Raw genomic sequence first — 17,363 nt, 5'->3', positions numbered from 1 at the left:
AAGTGAAAGTGGGAAAGGGATCCTTGTTTTGCTCCTCTTCAAATATGTCAGGCAAAAATCATAAATTGTTTATGATGGATGTTCTGAAATTGCTTTCTTAAAAATATTCAGAAAAGTATTATATACTTTCAGTGTTTGTTCTTTAGATCTAGAATTTTTTTTTTACTAGAACATAGAGAAATATATAGTTTTTTTTCATGTTTAGAAAGTAATTTTATTTAAATAGATTGACAATTGTCTACTAGTTCACATTTGGCTTATACTTGAGAGATTTAGAGTGGCTGCTGAAAGGAATGTCTGACAGATTTGGGTCCACATTTGGACTTTAGGTGAACAAGTCCCTGACATAGTATCATGGCTTTCTGAAAATGTGGTTGTTCCTGGCTTATGACTTTGTTATCAAAATTTAGTATTTAGCTTTTTGTTGCTTCCTGATAATTGTCTTGCATACAAATTGAAGTTGCTCAGAGTTGATGGGCAAAGTCTGCCTCTTAAAATGAAATCTTTAAAATTGTATTTTAGTGGTAGTGCTAGAGGAATATTGTTGAATTTGCTTTTACTGGATTTCTGAACATAATCAATGTCTTCCCCTATCTTCACATATCATAGGATATGTCAAATTGGAAGGGACCTATAAAGATGACAGAATCCAGTTCCCTGCTCCTCGCAGGACTTCCTAAAACGAAACCATATGACTAAAAGCATCGCTCAGAGACTTCTTGAACTCTTGACAGGCATCAGTAGTGAAGGTGATGCTAAGCTAGATATTAGCAGGTAACACTAAGCTAGTAAAAGCAAAGAATTATCCTTACTGTTGTGCTTAGAGGTTCTTGAACACCTCTGGAATTTGCTAGATGCACTTATTTTTCAAATACAACAGAGAAACCAGTCTGACTGCAGTAAATCATGGCCTCGGTCTTCTACAAAACCATACACTTCTGAGGTGAATAGAGGTGTTTTGTTTGTTTGCTTGTTGGGTTTTTTTTTAATTTAAGTAAGTGGGAATTAAAAGGTGTATCATACCAGCATTTTACACTTACATAATTTATTTTGTGTCTTTATCAGTTTCCTTTAACTACTAAACTTACTTCTACACCAATTGTACCTTGAAACTCTTATCCAAAAGGAAATCTTTATTTAAATTTTGAAAAGGGCATCTTGTTTTGATTATTTTGTAAATATCACCCACAAATCTTGACATTGGAAAATATTTTCTTTGAAGTGGTGTTTGTACATTTGTTTAGACTACACAGAGGACTTGTGCTCATTCTGGGAGCACAGTAATGAAACTCAATTTCTTTGAAGATCATGTATTTAATATTGGCCTATTTAAATCAAACAGGGAAGAGGAGAAGTTTGTGTCATTCTATTACAAAGTCCATGATTTTCTGTCTTGCACAGACAGACGGGTATATTCCTGCAAATGCCTCTCTGGTGGTGGTTCATGGTAGCTTCTGCCTTAACCAAACACTGCATAGCAAACCTTGTCTCTCCTGTTAAAACTGTGTAGGGCAGCATAGTAGATCAGATCTGAAAGCCAATCTGGTTCAGTTCTCTCCTTCTTTCTCCCCTCACGTTGTTAGGGATTATTTCTAGGCCCTCTCCCACCCCTCGTCCAGCTCCTTCAGTGTCCAACAAGCATTGGGAGCAGCCCAGCTTGAGGAAGTGGAGAAGAGAGTGGATGCAGTCCTAGGGGATGGGACAAGGCACGTGAATGGGGCCACAGGGGAAGCACATGTTACTGAGGAGCTGAAACATCAGATTTTCTGGGTTGAAACACCTTGCCACATTTGAAAGGCAAAGATGTCTTTTATCTCAACAGCTCCCCACCCCCAAAACACTTTTGTACAAGATTTAAGAAACATTTTATAATTTTCTCATATCATAATGCAGAAACAAATGCATTGGTCAGTACTGTGGTTAAAACTTCCTTTGAACCTACAGGTCTTGTAGGCAAATGTATTTTAATATCAAGCAACTTGTCTTTAAATTTTTCTCAGGTTTAGCCTGGAAAGACACTTCACTAGTCTAGAGACTACCAAGTGACATAAAACAATGAAAATGGTCTTTCTTCTAGAAGAATTCTCTTCCATTTAACTGCTTGGTGTTTAATGTAAGTCTTTGTCAAATAAGGGTAAATTTTCCTTTTTGAACGATGACAATGTCTTGGTAGTTTCTAGGGAGTTGAAGGGATATTTTGAACATAAAGTGCTTTTATATAGCACCTTGTGAGCTTGCTTTCTTTATGAGCTAATAGCTGCGATGTGAAAATTAAAATAAATTCAAGAAGCTGACAGTCCATTTTTGGTGTGCATTGGCAATTGTTTCAGGGTGTGTTTCCTACTCATTAAGCTCAGAGGGGATTTGGATTAGTCTAATATATCACTGTGAGTAGAACAGTGACAAAGGCCTTTTAAGTTGCCTACTCTTTTAGCCTTATTTTGCAGTACCCTCTTAACACAGAGCAAGCACTAAAAATAAACTTTTGTTCTTCAGTAAAGCCAGTCTGTAATTGTACATATTATAGAAATAACCCACATGTATATGTTGGTATATTTATTTTGCATACTGAAGGACTGTTTCTTGCATGTAGTGGAATTAAGTATAAAATACCAGTAGTGAAATTCTGGCCTCTCTGCAATTTGGATTGCTGCTGGGGAACTGGGTAGAACTAAACTGTCATGTCGGGTGCCGAGTTCCTACTCTGTGTGTTTAGTCAGTACAGCTGTGCTTCAGCTCTTTGTAGCCCACATAGTCACGTGTTCCACTTCACTTCTGCAGGCCTGGAGAGTCAACAATTTATACCGACAAGAGAAACCTTTATCTTTTTTCTCTTAACAAAGGTAATACCAGCTGCAGAGTCAGGATGTCGACTGTGTTATTTTTTTGCCAAAAATATCTATCGAGTCTCAATAGAAGTACAGCAAAAGCCACAAGGTTGTCACAGCTGAGGGTCCAGAAAAGATGTTGGTTTGTTGGTTTTCTTTTCTGATAAGATGGCACAATGGTTTCTTTCTAATAGTTTTGTATCATTCTTAGGCCCAACACCTTTATAGTGAATATTTCTGACATGCTCTGTAATAACTTCATTTTATAATATATTTCACCTGAAATACCTTCTAGGTAATGAGAGGGAGAAAATAATATTTAATTCATCTGAATATTTAATTTTTACTCATTTAGGACACTGAGTATATTATTGTTCCTGGGGCACTGCAGGCATACTTCTGTGTGATGGAGCAGATTTAGATGTTGCTTCAGGCAGGATTTCCACACCCACCTTGTCCCCTTCCTCCCCATGAGTAGTAGGTCAATCCAACACCATAAAGCCAGTGGTTGGTGGGAGTCTGGGAAAGAGCTGCACTCTCTCTTCTGAGTATCATGGTGTTAGGTAACTTCTGCACTGCAATCATGGTTTGAAATGATGGAAGTCTCCCGGATTTACTCCTTTGTGGCTACCCATGTCTAGGTTGCCCACAGGGAAATGTTTGAAGAGCTCTCTCAGTGTCTTTGCTTCCTTTGCTGCTCAGTGTTGCTTTGTAAAAGCGCAGCCCAGCCCCCCTTCGGAAATCCTTGCAGCATTGCTTTGAGGCATGTTTGTAATGCTGCTGAGTGCTGTGCTGTTCCAGCGCACTGTGCTCCCCATAGAGAGCTGTCACCTCTTCCACCTCTCTTCTCTCTTCCTGTAGTTAAAAGGGGCAAATGAACAGGTTTACTACAGACAGATCCGCATAGAACCTTGAGGAGGATTCAAGGCTGAGCACCTGTGGCAGGCATTTTGATTTTTATTCATTACAAACTGCCAAACTCAAACCTATGAAATGAGAAATTCAGTGTACAAGGTTGAAAGGCAATTTTTCCCTGAAAAAAAAAAAAGGCCCAAACTGTTTGACTGTTTGTAATCTTCTCTCCCTGACCAGTGGATTTTTATTTTGCACTTTTTTTTTTTTGCTAGTCAGAGGTTTTTTTGGGTTTTTTTTTCCTCTTAACTATGGGGTATCATTCTGTAATTAGTTCCTACTTTTTGCATCTCTCTTGTGCTTTTAACATAGATGGATTATTCAGATGCTTAGATAACCTTTTTATCTTTTTCTGATGTATCAGATATCTATATGGATTCTTTTCAGATTTTATCAGTCTGCTAGAAAACAGAAGTAGTTTCAGTAGCAGAAGGAAGTAGGATTGCTTTTGTACATTCCTCTGTTACCCTTCCAAAAGACCTCAGGTGGTGGTATTTGAAAATTATTAGTCCGCTGCAGTTAGGCACTGCCCTTGCTGAGTGCATTGATGAAGCGCTTAAGGATATTGCTGGGACCTGAGGCTGCAGCATCAATGTTGTGTTTATGACTTAAACCACATTCTTTCCTTGAAAAAAATAGAGAGTGTAATATTTGTATTTTTTCATCATGTGGCTAAAATGAGTGTTCAAAGGAAAGTAAATTAGGGAATACTTAGTCTAGGGAGTATAAAGGTAATGAATGGTTTGTGAAAGTATCGTTATTGATAGCTGTCACTCTTCACACTATTCTGGAAATCTGTTTAAACTCCTTTTGTAAAAGAGATTTGATAATTGTGCTTGATGTCCAAAGTCTCTATTTTTGGTTTTGTTCATCAAGTGCTGTTATGGTTTCTCTTTGATTTAGTAGGTCAAGAATGGCATCCATCAATGTGGCGGCCAGATGCTGTTTGCAGTGGCACTATAGAAAAAACACCTGGGTTCAAAGCAGGCAGCACATATGATTCAATAACATTAGTTTCAGGTCAAGTGTTCTGGAGGCTGTCACAACTCTGTGTGTTCCCAAGTGCAGCTTTGATCCTTCTGTTGATCCTCGCAGTTTTGTATTGTGTGTGCTACTGTGCTGCCTGTATAGCTGATGTGGTGGTTGCACTGCTCTGTAGGACCAGGTGGGATTCGTAGAGGAAATAGCAAGTTGTAGCTTTGTCCATACTTGTCTGAATTTTGTGTGAGTCATGTTCAGGTTTCCTGTGTACAGTTTCAGGATTAATGTGGACATATTGAAAGACATGCAACAGGATTCTTGCTTCAAATGGAAAATATTGACCTGATGTGTATGTTTCTGTCTTAGCTTGTTTTGCAAATTCCTTGCTGTTTTATGAGAATTCTGGATTCTGGCAGTGTTTTAAGAGTACCATCAGAATAACAGGTCACTCTCATAGCTTTTCCTCTCGCTTTGATTATATATATATAGGGTACATGACTTTGTGGTTTGGTTTTTTTTTTCAGTTCATGATATTCATGGGAAAACCTTGGTTCTTGTGCAAGGTTGTCTGTCCTATTTTGTTTTGTTTTGTTTCCCAATGAACTCTTGTCATTTTAGCACCTGATTCCAAAATGCAATTAGCCTGTGTCGGTGGTATGCATACAGTAATGTAATCACTTGCTTTCTCCCTATCCCACCCTTGAACCACTCTCCTCAGCACTGGGGGGAATATCTTACAGTCTAGTAAAAGCCAACTAATAGCATACTGTGGATCCATTCATTGTTTTCGTGTTGTATTCAGAGTTGAAGAGATTTTTATTTCAGTTATAGAATATGAGAACCCCGGTGTGGTCAAGATCCTTTTCTCAAAATGAAATAGGAGCACTATAAAGGCAAGCTATCCTGTGTATTAACCCAATTTGTAAGAAACAAAAGTGATTTTTAGATGCCTTTCATAAATAGAGGGAAGCGTGTATCAAAATAGTGTGGAACAGGTAATGAGGAATGTAGAAAATATTTGAATGGGAATTATTTTTTTTTTTAACTTCAAATCCTCAGTATCTTAAGGTTTTAAAATAGACATGAATGCCATTCTGCAAAGACCTGGGTAATGTGTTTGAGACATCTTAAGCCTTTTTTCAAAGGGTCTTTGTCTGCCTTGGGGGTTAGTGATGAGATCCTTTTGTTGAGTCTTCTTTTGAAATTGTTCATTAATGACATTAGCAGTGGTAGCACTGTACTGTTGAAGCTGAGAGGTACAGATAACTGTCCTTGGAAAACTCTAGCCCTCTCTCTTTCCATTGTTCTGTCATTTTTTTCATTCTTCTGTCTTATACATCAAGTAAGATTTTGACACATGCACAGGAATATGAGAATAATTACTCTATATAGAAGTTACCTAGTAGCGGGTATTTTGAGTAATGCATTTCAGAATATGAATGTAAAGAAGAGATAAAAGTGAAAATCAAACTGAGAATATAAGGTATACCAGAAAACTGGAGATGATGCTTGTGGCTATCTTGCTGTTTAAAAGAGTTATTTTATTTATCTGAAAATTAATGGGAAAACTTGAATCCTTTTCTCAGCTGGTGAGTACTGAAGAAGGAACTTATGCAGGAATTCCTGGAACATTTTCAAGGCCTTGAAGCTATAGAGATGACCTGAGTCTGGCTTCAGTCTGGCATAACTCTGTTCTGAATGATGGCAGTAGTCTTGCTCGGGGCGGTATGAGTTTGCTTGTATGCCATTGTTAAAATTCACCATTCATTTTCTGTGCAAGAAGCCTGGTGGTTGCTTGTATGTGTATGAGTTTCTGTATTAATGGAAAGGGGGTTGGAAAATCTCCACAGTTAACAAGAATTAATGGGTGAGTTCAGGAAGGTATTTGAGTGTTGCTCATTAATGCAGGTCCAGGAGATCTCTGCCCACCTGAATTCTCACTGCCATTCCATGAATTCTCACTGCTAATCACGGTTGTTGACAGCATCTGTTGGGTTGTGTGAAACTGTGCCTGTAAAATTGTTCACAATGGACAGGAGCTAAAAACTTAGCAACTGGAGGTCTCTGAGAAAATAACAAGGAACTTCTCTGACTTCTGAGATAGCAATGTTGTTAGTTCTTAATCTGGGGATGCAGAACACAAGGCAAAAGTGACATAGAAAGTTGTAAAATAATAGAATCATTAAGGTCACAAAGTACCATGTCTATGTGCTTTTTGAACACCTCCAGGAATAGAGACTTCTCCGCTTCCCTGGGCAGCTTGTTCCAATGCTTCACAATTTTTTCAGTTAAAAAAAATTCCTAATATTCAATCTAAACCTGCCCTGGTGCAACTTGAGGCCATTTCCTCTTGTCCTATAGCTTGTTACTTGAGACAAGAGATGTCTGTTGATGATCTGTTGTTTATCTTGTCTCACCCATCTCACTACAACTACCTGAAAGGAGGTTGTGGAGAGCAATAATGTCTCCCCTCAGCCACCTCCTCTCCAGGCTAAACAATCGCAGTTCCCTCAGCTACTTATTCTAAAAATAGTCTTCTAGATCTTTCACGAGCTTTGTTGCCCTTTTTCAGACACTCTCCAGCAGTTCAATGACCTTCTTGTAATGAGGCGCCCAAAACTGAACACAGCATTCAAGGTGCGGCCTCGCCAGTGTTGAGTGCAAGGGGAAGATCACATCTCTACTTCTAGAAATGCCCACACCATTTCTAAGCCAGGATGGTATTATTGCTGTTAAGAATGACTTATATCCTGTCCTGCCAATTGCAGCAGCATTTGGTATTTAGAGGAATGTGCATGCATTTGACAGACTTAGATACATCGCTCCCGCTGTCACATTTTTGAAGGAGAACACATCCATGAGTTAAAGATTTTGTCTTTTTTTTTTTTTTTTAATTCCCTTGGAACTCTGTGTAACATCAGTTATCGCTATTGAGAAGAGGCCTTTAATGTCCTAAAGTTGTACTATAACCTGAACATCATACATACATTGACTATTTAATGAAAGACAGCCTTGCATGATAGAATTCAGGTGAACATTGCTGCAGAAGTGGAAGATCAGGATTGTCACAGAATCACAGAATCACAGAATCACAAGGTTGGAAAGGACCCATTGGATCATCGAGTCCAACCATTCCTAACACTCCCTAAACCATGTCCCTAAGCACTTCATCCACCCGTTCCTTAAACACCTCCAGGGAAGGCGACTCGACCACCTCCCTGGGCAGCCTGTTCCAGTACCCAATGACTCTTACTGTGAAGAATTTTTTTCCGTTATCCAACCTGAACCTCCCCTGACGGAGCTTCAGGCCATTCCCTCTAGTCCTGTCCCCTGTCACTTGGGAGGAGAGGCCAGCTCCCTCCTCTCCACAACCTCCTTTCAGGTAGTTGTAGAGAGTAATAAGGTCTCCCCTCAGCCTCCTCTTCTCCAGGTCTTCCAGGATTGTCTTTCTGAGTTCTTCAGCTAAGTCTGGAGTTGCTTGATCTACTGCTATAAATATAATTTAGATTATTAGGGTTGCTATTGCCTGCAACAATTTGCCCTTTTTCTGTTCTTCTGAAATGGAGGCTTATTGTCTCCAGCCAAATCTGGTTTTATCCACTAGAAAGTCTTGTCTGTCTTTTGACATGGCATCTGTTGTTTATCTTAATTCCATAAATCTAGTCTAGAGGAGGAATTGAGTATTGTACCATGTTCCCCATTCTGCCAGGTCTTGTGGAGTCAAGTGGTTAAGTGCAGGGGAGGTAATATGCTATGAACAGGAGCAATGAATGAGAGAAAGAAGTGAAGAAATGGATATGCTGCCAAAACAGCTGTTTGTGTACTTATGGTCTGTGGTGTCTCGCTGCATTTAGAACTTTTGATGTCAGTGTGCTACTTTTCTGAAAACAAAGGAGATAAAAGATCTGTTTTTATTTGTGCTATTGGGATGGAGCTAAACATACATTATTATCTAAGTATGTAATAAGAAAACAGAATAGATTGTAAAAGGCAGGAAGAAGAGCACAGACAATATGAATCTCTGCTTCAGATTGCATTTATTTAATTCTCTTTTAGATATAATGCTAATGCTTCTTGAGCTACTGGTTTCTGATGAGAAGTTTTAGCTTTTCTGTGTGTATTTCCTTTGCAAAATGGAGTAATTTAGTAATGACTTTATGGTTAAAGAAAAAGAAACAAGCCCTTCCTAACAAGTATGCAACACTATCAAGGTATTTAAGAAGCTGGCTTGAATACTGCAAAGTACAACTTGTCATTTCCAAGTCCTATGTTTTCTTGAGAAAATAGCTGCTTCAGTAAGTGGAGTACGCTTCACTGCACTTCTTAGCCTGGTTTGTTACTGTAATGCCTGCAGAACACAGAACTCAGCATTTCTTAGTATTTCCCATTTACGTAAAGATCATCTGAATAGACATTGAGAGTAGCAAAATAGAAACAACCTTGCTTCTTGCACTAATGGGTGTATATATAGCCAAAACACGATTGTTTATATTGCTATTTGTTTGTCACAAGGCATTGGTGAGCAGCTGCAACAGAAAGCTGGGACAAAAAAAAAAGTCTTGTAAAACTGTGGCAGATTATAATGCCATTTCTAATTATTAACAGGGCCGAGTCAAGAGAAGCTGTATATACACATATTCACATGTATACAGTTGCAGTTATACACACATCTTATTTTGCAGCTGTTTTATAAAAGGATAGAAATATCTCTAGTCACTGACTGTTACGATGTTGTAGATGCTGGCTTGCTGCGTAGGTGATTTGTGGTATTTTGGAGCATGGATGGCCCGATTCATGGAAAAATGCAATTCCAGTGTGCTTTGAAAGTTATCTTGGTGCACTGTGGTTTCTGCAGAATGGGGCACACCTTCACTTTTTCTGTAGTACATGTTGGAAGCCTTGGTTTAGAGAAGGGTCTAAGCATACTGAGAATGCCACTCTCATCTCAAGAAACTTTACTTTAATTCTGGTTTAATGCTTACTTTTCACAGAATCACAGAATCACAGAATCACACAAGGTTGGAAAGGACCCATTGGATCATCGAGTCCAACCGTTCCTAACACTCCCTAAACCATGTCCCTAAGTACTTCATCCACCCGTTCCTTAAACACCTCCAGGGAAGGCGACTCGACCACCTCCCTGGGCAGCCTGTTCCAGTACCCAATGACTCTTACTGTGAAGAATTTTTTTCTGATATCCAACCTGAACCTCCCCTGACGGAGCTTCAGGCCATTCCCTCTAGTCCTGTCCCCTGTCACTTGGGAGGAGAGGCCAGCTCCCTCCTCTCCACAACCTCCTTTCAGGTAGTTGTAGAGAGTAATAAGGTCTCCCCTCAGCCTCCTCTTCTCAAGGCTAAACAACCCCAGCTCTCTCAGCCGCTCCTCATAAGACTTGTTCTCCAGCCCCCTCACCAGCTTTGTTGCTCTTCTCTGGACACGCTCCAGAGCCTCAACATCCTTCTTGTGGTGAGGGGCCCAGAACTGAACACAGTATTCGAGGTGCGGTCTCACCAGTGCCGAGTACAGAGGGAGAATAACCTCCCTGGACCTGCTGGTGACCCCATTTCTGATACAAGCCAAGATGCCATTGGCCTTCTTGGCCACCTGGGCACACTGCTGGCTCATGTTCAGTCGGCTGTCAACCAGCACCCCCAGGTCCTAATTTGTGGTGATTAGGGAAATGCTTTTCGGGGAGAGTGAGTTTTTGTGAATTTAGGCATATATAATATTTACTTCATGCTAAAATCAGTCTAATATGTAGTTCTTAGGTTTAATTTCACAGCATTAGTTCCTATTTTGCCCATCACTTCTGAAATTGCATTGATTGCTCAACATGAAAGTAAGAGCTAGGTAAAATTACATTTACTATCTTATGTACAAAAGACCTCTACTTTATACCCAACCGCAAGCACTTTATAACCATAGGTAAAGACTCCTTGGCAGAGGCAGTATAAGGGAATGTTTGCACTTTTTCTGTTCACTGACAGAGACACTAAAGTATTTTTCGGGCACTGGAAGAAAGACTTAAGCAACTGGCTGAATCTTGTCTTTTAAAATACTGGTAATTTGAATATAGCTTGTTTGAGAGCATCTGGATCATTGATCTTTTTCTTGAATTGTTTCTGGTAATTTGAATATTAAATATGCCCGTAGTAATGTGTCAAGTAAATTTTTTTACTGCAAATGATAAAGCAAAAGAAATCTTTTTAAGGTTTACATTTTATATTAGAAGCTGTGCCAAGGAGATTTACATCCAACCATGCACTGTCATGTTTTGGACTGATATATCACACAACTTTCCTGTCAACATCTTGGAGCTGGTATCCGTGAACACAAATGTTGTGGCTTATCTAGGGAGCAGACAGCACAGCTGCTGCTTAGTTCTCCCCAGTGCTTTAACTCAAACTAAAATATCTCAGGGCTCAGTCTTTCTAATTTCCCCAAGACTGCCAAAACCACGTTTTTGAAGTAACGGAGGTAAACATCTCCCTAGTAAGAACTTGGACTAGCAACTCATTTCATATACACTGCTGAGTTATCTGTTGCATAGTGTTTTGTTGCTACTGCTCTTGGTGCCTTGCAGCAGGTTTCAGATTCTTTTGGCCGTTTCCCAAGAGAAATGAACACAGGGAACTGCAGTCCCTCTCCTCCTACACCACCAGCTTTACCATACACTAAATCTGATGGAATACACTTGCAAATGGAGCTAACGAGCACTATCTTCTCAAGACCTAGACCAATAGGTCTGATGAGGAATTTGGCTGTCTCCTTCATCTGGAAAGCCCTGAACAAGGGACAAGACAAAATTCATACAATGAGATGATCAAACCATGATGGTTGATGAAATCAATTTTTTATTAGCTTTTTGGTTTGGGATTGACTCACTCTGTTGTCACTCTGTATCCTCTAGTAGGCTTCCTAGGTCTATCTCTCATTTTTTTCTGACAAAGCTTGCTGTCTTGCTTCAAAGTCTCTTGAGTTTATATGCTACCTCTTGTCTTATATCTTCTGTGTTGTTATTAATAAGAGGAAATAAGAGAACACTTAGTTTGCTGTGTTTTTGAGGGCAGAACTAATAATTTTTATGGGCAGATTCTGTAGCAGCATTTTCAAAATGTAAGTCAGAATTTATAAATTGTGCAAAAGTAATTTCTCCAGAACATCACACAAAGTCTTCCAAATGAACATGTACTTGATTAAAGCAGTCTCAGAATCATAGAATGGTTTGGGTTGGAAGGGACCTTAAAGATCATCTTGTTCCAACCCTTCTGCCATAGGCAGGGACACCTTCCACTAGATCAGGTTGCTCAAAGCGTCATTCAGCCTTGATCAGCTCCAGGGATGGGGCATCTATGGCTTCTCTGGGCAATCTGTTCCAGTGCCTCGCCACCCTCGCAGTAAAAAAAATTCTTAATATCTAATCTTAATCTCCACTCTTTCAGCTTAAAGCTGTTCCCCCTCATCCTATCACTGTATTGCCTGTTAAAAAAGCCCCTTCCCAGCTTCCTGTAGGCCCCCTTTAAGTACAGGGAGGCTGCTATAAGGTCTCCCTGGAGCCTCCTCTTCTCCAGGCTGAACAAGCCCAACTCTCTCTGCCTGTCCTTTAGAAAGAACAGGCATACTACATTTCTCTTTTTTTTCCTTCCTCAACACTTAGTCAACTCTTTCAAGTAATATTTAGTATTTTATCAGTCACTTCATATCCATTACTCAACAGTTTACTGCATTTCTGCAAGCTTGCATATACATTTCTCTTAAGTACCAAAGTAAAACATTTTTAAAGCATGAGTTATTTTTAATTTAGTAGTGATAGGAATATTTAAAACTCAGCATTTCACAGGTTATGTTTTCTTCAGTCTTTTCTAGCTAGGGAATGAAATGCTTTGATTTCTGGCAATTTTAGGTGCTGAAGCTATTGACCTATCTCTGGGACCAGTCTAACTCCAGGTAGCTAATCGGCAGATTTTTTTAGGAAATGGATAATTACCTATGCTTTAAAGAGTTAATTAAGTTGCATGAGTTGGTTACAGACTTGAAGATGGCTGCTTCTAAGCTCTCTTCAGATCACTTATCTATAAGGAGAAATATTTGTGCTCTATCTTCTGATCTCTTGGTTCACTAAGACAAAAACAGAAAGAAAATGAAATATGATAATGTGTGTAATTAAGAAATCAAAAAATGTTTCTGGTTAATAGCTATAAAAGAAGACCTAATTTGAAGAAATGTTTGTTTTACAGAATGCTGAAACCAAGGTGGAAGAAGCAGCTAAAGAGAGTCCTAAAGCAGCCAGACTAACACAGCAGTCTTCAGAGGATAATGAAGTATTTGGTGAGTTATTGAGACAACTGGAAAATGTTATTTCATCTGTTAGTTCAGAAAATAGAATTCCCACAATTAACTTGTGATCTACTTAATGTTGGTGTATGGTATTGGGGTATGGGCTATATAGTTCCACAGACCTGGAAAGGCGGAAGAAAGGACCAAGAAGAAAACAAAGAGGAGTCAAAGGTCTGAAGTAAATAAGTCTGATGAAAATTTGCACTTGGGCACCATAGAGAATAAGGACTGAATCAGAGTCTTCATTAACATTAAAGATGTTTGCGGTAAGAGGGAAAATAAACTTTTCTGTCTGTGATGGATAGGACAAGCATTCTCTAAATATCAGAAAGAAAGATTTGATTAAGTGTTTGGAAGGGAATGAATGAATAAATCTAAAATGTCTATTAGACATTTTATTAGAATAAATCTAAATAAGTCTAAAATGAATACTAGAACATGGGAATGTGTCATCTAGAACGTGTGGAGATTCGTCATTGTAGGCTTTTTAAAACAGGTTAGACAAGTAACTGTCTAAACTCATGTAATGTAGTTCATTTTGTGGCAGATAGGTAGACTAGATGGCCTTCGAGGATACTTGGAGACCTAGATTTTAGATGAGAACCTCTTGATAGTTTTATGTGAATGGCCCTCACCTTTCTCTCCCCCTATAGGTTTTCATGGTGGTTGGGTTTTTTTGATCTGAAAGCTGTATTTGACCTGTTCTTCTGCATTAAGATTTGGAAAAGAGCCAGGAAAACCTTGTTATTCCAACTTTGTTGATTTTATGCTAGTAGAATTCAAATAAAAAATTAATGCAGGACAGGTGAGGGCAAAGGTGAAAGTTTGTAAGTTAATGTAGTATTTAGCTTCATTACTTTCTGGAATGGAAACTCAAGATCTGCAGAAGTCATGTGGATTTTATTAAGGCTGACTAGCTTGAAAACTTTCAGGTGAATCAGTTATTTATTAATACAGTAAGGAATTTTTTTCTTTCAAGGTACAAAAGGAATGGAGTATGAATAACTAAATCTCTCTTACTATATATGGAAGCAATGGTTGTGACCATTTAATCTGGTTTTGTTTCAAATCAACTTTCCTCTGTGAGGTAATGTAGCATGATAGGCACATGAGCCTGAATTCCTGGTATTGTTTCCAGTACTGATCATATAATGCCAGTGTCTGAAGAATCCACAAGTGGACTTAAGAACTAGGTTTCATCTTTATTAATTCAGCTATTACCTCATTTCCTCTGCATCTGCTCCACCAGTTGTTTGCAGTAGATCCAGTGTTACAGGTTATAGAGCCCCAAGGCACTATGTAATGTGAGTCTCAGACTGTGCCCTTTCTCAATTTGTATCTCTCTGGTTTTCTTTATGTGAGAATAATGGAGACAGCAAAGCAAGGAGATGCCTATCTGCCTCCTTGTACCAGCAAAATCTCAGGCTTTTAAAGGTTTTCTGTATTCTGATCACTAGCTCCAAGTACCAATGAACTACACCAGTAGTTAGTTAAGCCGGTGGTCCATACAGGAACCATGAACTTTAAAAATGGGAATTAAATCCCTGAAGTAGACTTAAATTCACCATGCAAACAATCCATACCCTCACTGCAAATCCTTTTAGAAGTTTAAGAATGTTCACATGCAGTATGCTGCATGTTCTTTAAAGCTAATAATTTACTAACAAATTGCTAAATAAATAATTTCAAATCTCTGAACTGAATTGCTTATCCAAGATAAACCAACAGTCAAACTTTTCTAACTTGAGAACAAAAGGAAAATTTCTTTCCAACTGCGAAACAGTCAGAATGTATCATCTTATGTCGACCCTTTTATTATTTTTTGTTTGGGTTTTTTTCTAAGATTAGATGAAAATACCAATAAAAGAAGAGGAAATATGGTGCAAATAGAGTCTGTAATCTTCTTTTTCACCTTGATCAAGTGAGGAAATGAAAGTGAGCTGAAGGTGCAAAGGAAACAACTTTAGTGTGAGATGCTCTGAGTGTCAGGGAGGAAATTTTGGCAGATACAAGTTTTATGTCTCTGAGAATTATGCTGTTGTATATTCCTGCCTTCGCCTGCAATTCTGAGCAATTTCAGAAGCCTTTCAGATCCATCTCATATTCTAAGGGATAAATAATAAGGTTTAAACAGTTTTCCCTAGGTGATTTATTTGTTGTCCTGTGACTTAAATGATTAGATTACAGACCTTGCTCAGTTATTCTCCCTCTGGCTTGATCTATTTCAAGCTTTCCTTCATTTCTTTCTTCTTTTTCTCCCCAGTGATGTTGATTATAATGAACATCAAGTATACACCAGGAGCTGGTTAATTTATAGCTTCAGCTTTGACTAGAATCCCCCTTGTGAATAATTTTAAATAGGCTCCAGTCTCTGAGCTGGTGCACCACAGCCTTCCCTTTTCACATTGATCTCTGTCTTCTGTGCCTTATTTAGTTATTTTTTTCACAAAGATCACTTTCCCCACCTTTCTCTGGACTATGTCACCCCCTACGGAAAGGTTAGCACAGGCAGCAGAGAAGCCAATGCCTGCCTGACTTAGTCCCTGAGCCCTTTCAGAAAAGGGGGCAGCACCCCTTGACTCCTGCCTGCCTTTTCTGTCTTTGTGCGTGGATGTGCAGCAGGCGCTCAAGAGAGGTCTGGTCCCTCCTTAAAGCACTGACTGTCCCTCTTCACTAAGCCACCCGGTGGCAGCAACTGCCAGTCTCTGGCAGCCACCAGAATGCCTGGACTGCCAGGTCAAAGGCCTTTTAGCAAAAGGAACAGAAATCTCTTGTTTTGCTGGTCACCCCTTTCTCTGAGGTTAGTGTTGTGTTGGACCAGAAAACGATATGATTTTTCAGGAATAGGGAATTTTCTGTAAAGTGGACCGCATAGAATAGATCCAATTGCTAGAGATGGCTGCACAGAGGGTATTTATCCTGGTTGGATACAGCAATATTTCTTCTGGTAATACTTGCTTCCAGAGTAAGCGTGGTCTCTGCAGCCTTTATCGATTTGTTGCAGTTTTGGAGGCAAAAATGTTATTATTGATTGAAAATGGTGTGGTGCTAAAGAACCAGATGTGGGTATCTCTTTCAAGTCTGCTAGACCCAATAGCATTCTTTGTAGATACAAGCAAGGATTGATCCAATACTGTGGAGGGCCATCGGTGAGAGATATAAAGTTTTCTTCTTTATATGAGTTGGATTTGGGAATTACCATTCTGAAGAGCTTTTTTGCATTTTTCTTTAATATTTATTTTTATACTGGGGTGTAACTGAAATGTTTTTACCAACAATGAAGCTGTATTGTACCAGCTGGTTTATGAAACAAACAAACAAACAAGTCAGGTATGTCTTGTTCGGAGAGCTAATTCTCAAAGGTGATAAACTTTTTATACAAGGAGATAGGGTGGAGAATTGGAGCAGAAGGGTAAGGCTCTTGGGGAGAAAAGAAATCTAGTCTGCACAGTAACGGTATTTGTAACAGGGAAATTCTGAATTAACAAGAGTTAGTTTTGTTTGTCCTTTGAAAGGATTTTCTTGTGACACCCAACAGAGTTCTGTTGTCTTATATGTACTGAATATGTATCTGTGATGTGGAACTAGAATGTCTTGCTTGCTACAAACTTCTATTGAACTTGCACGTAGTCAGCATGGTCTCTGTTGCAATCAGTATGTAGTCAGAAAAGGATCGTGAATGACCGCTCAGTCCAAGTGGGAGAAGAAAATTGCCGAGTAGAGTGCAATGCATTTAAAGAAGTGGATCAGGAAGTGACTGCTGACCTTACTTCCAGAGATAATTTTCAGAAATTTGAGATCCATTACTAGTCTACAACTGTGAGGCAAAAGCAGGGGTGGGGCAAACTGCTTCTAATTCTGACTACAGGGACCTTCCTTTGGTGCAATTCCTTATTGCAGTAACTTGGACAAGGGAAAACACATATTTTTATTGATGCTTTTTTTCCATGGGGCTGAACTAGCATGCAAGTAAGGAAAAGTTTGCTGTGAGGGAACTGTGATACATTGACAATATATTACCCTTTCTGATGGCAGTGAAAAGTGAAAGTGTACAAACTATTCAAAACAGAGTAAATCTTGGTCTTCTCAAACAGGAAAGTTTCATTTCTCTCTAGTAGATGAGGTCCGAAACCGTATCTGTGGATATGGCCATGGTTCTTCACGGCTTAGTGATTTCCAGTGATCCATGCTGTGAGCTGGAGTTGTACTGTGGGATTTGAGGGGTTTTTTTTTGCTTATTGGTTGGGTTTGGGTGGGGTTTGTGTTTGTTTTATTTTAATAAAAAAAGGTGAAATGAATTATTTT

General features: G+C 39.1%; 1 protein-coding gene across 3 annotated transcripts in view; it reads left to right on the top strand.

Moving 5' to 3' along the window:
• Positions 1–17,363, top strand: part of MBP (myelin basic protein) — a 117,850-nt gene that overhangs the window by 43,949 nt on the left and 56,538 nt on the right. For all 3 annotated transcript variants that reach the window (XM_054057341.1, XM_054057343.1, XM_054057342.1), the window contains one exon: positions 12,959–13,049. In XM_054057341.1, the coding sequence (XP_053913316.1) occupies positions 12,959–13,049 (91 nt within the window). The remainder of the gene's footprint in view (positions 1–12,958; positions 13,050–17,363) is intronic.

The sequence above is a fragment of the Cuculus canorus genome, chromosome 2 (genome assembly GCF_017976375.1).
Source record: "Cuculus canorus isolate bCucCan1 chromosome 2, bCucCan1.pri, whole genome shotgun sequence".
NCBI lineage: Eukaryota > Metazoa > Chordata > Aves > Cuculiformes > Cuculidae > Cuculus > Cuculus canorus.
This window is presented reverse-complemented; position numbering and strand designations above follow the sequence as displayed.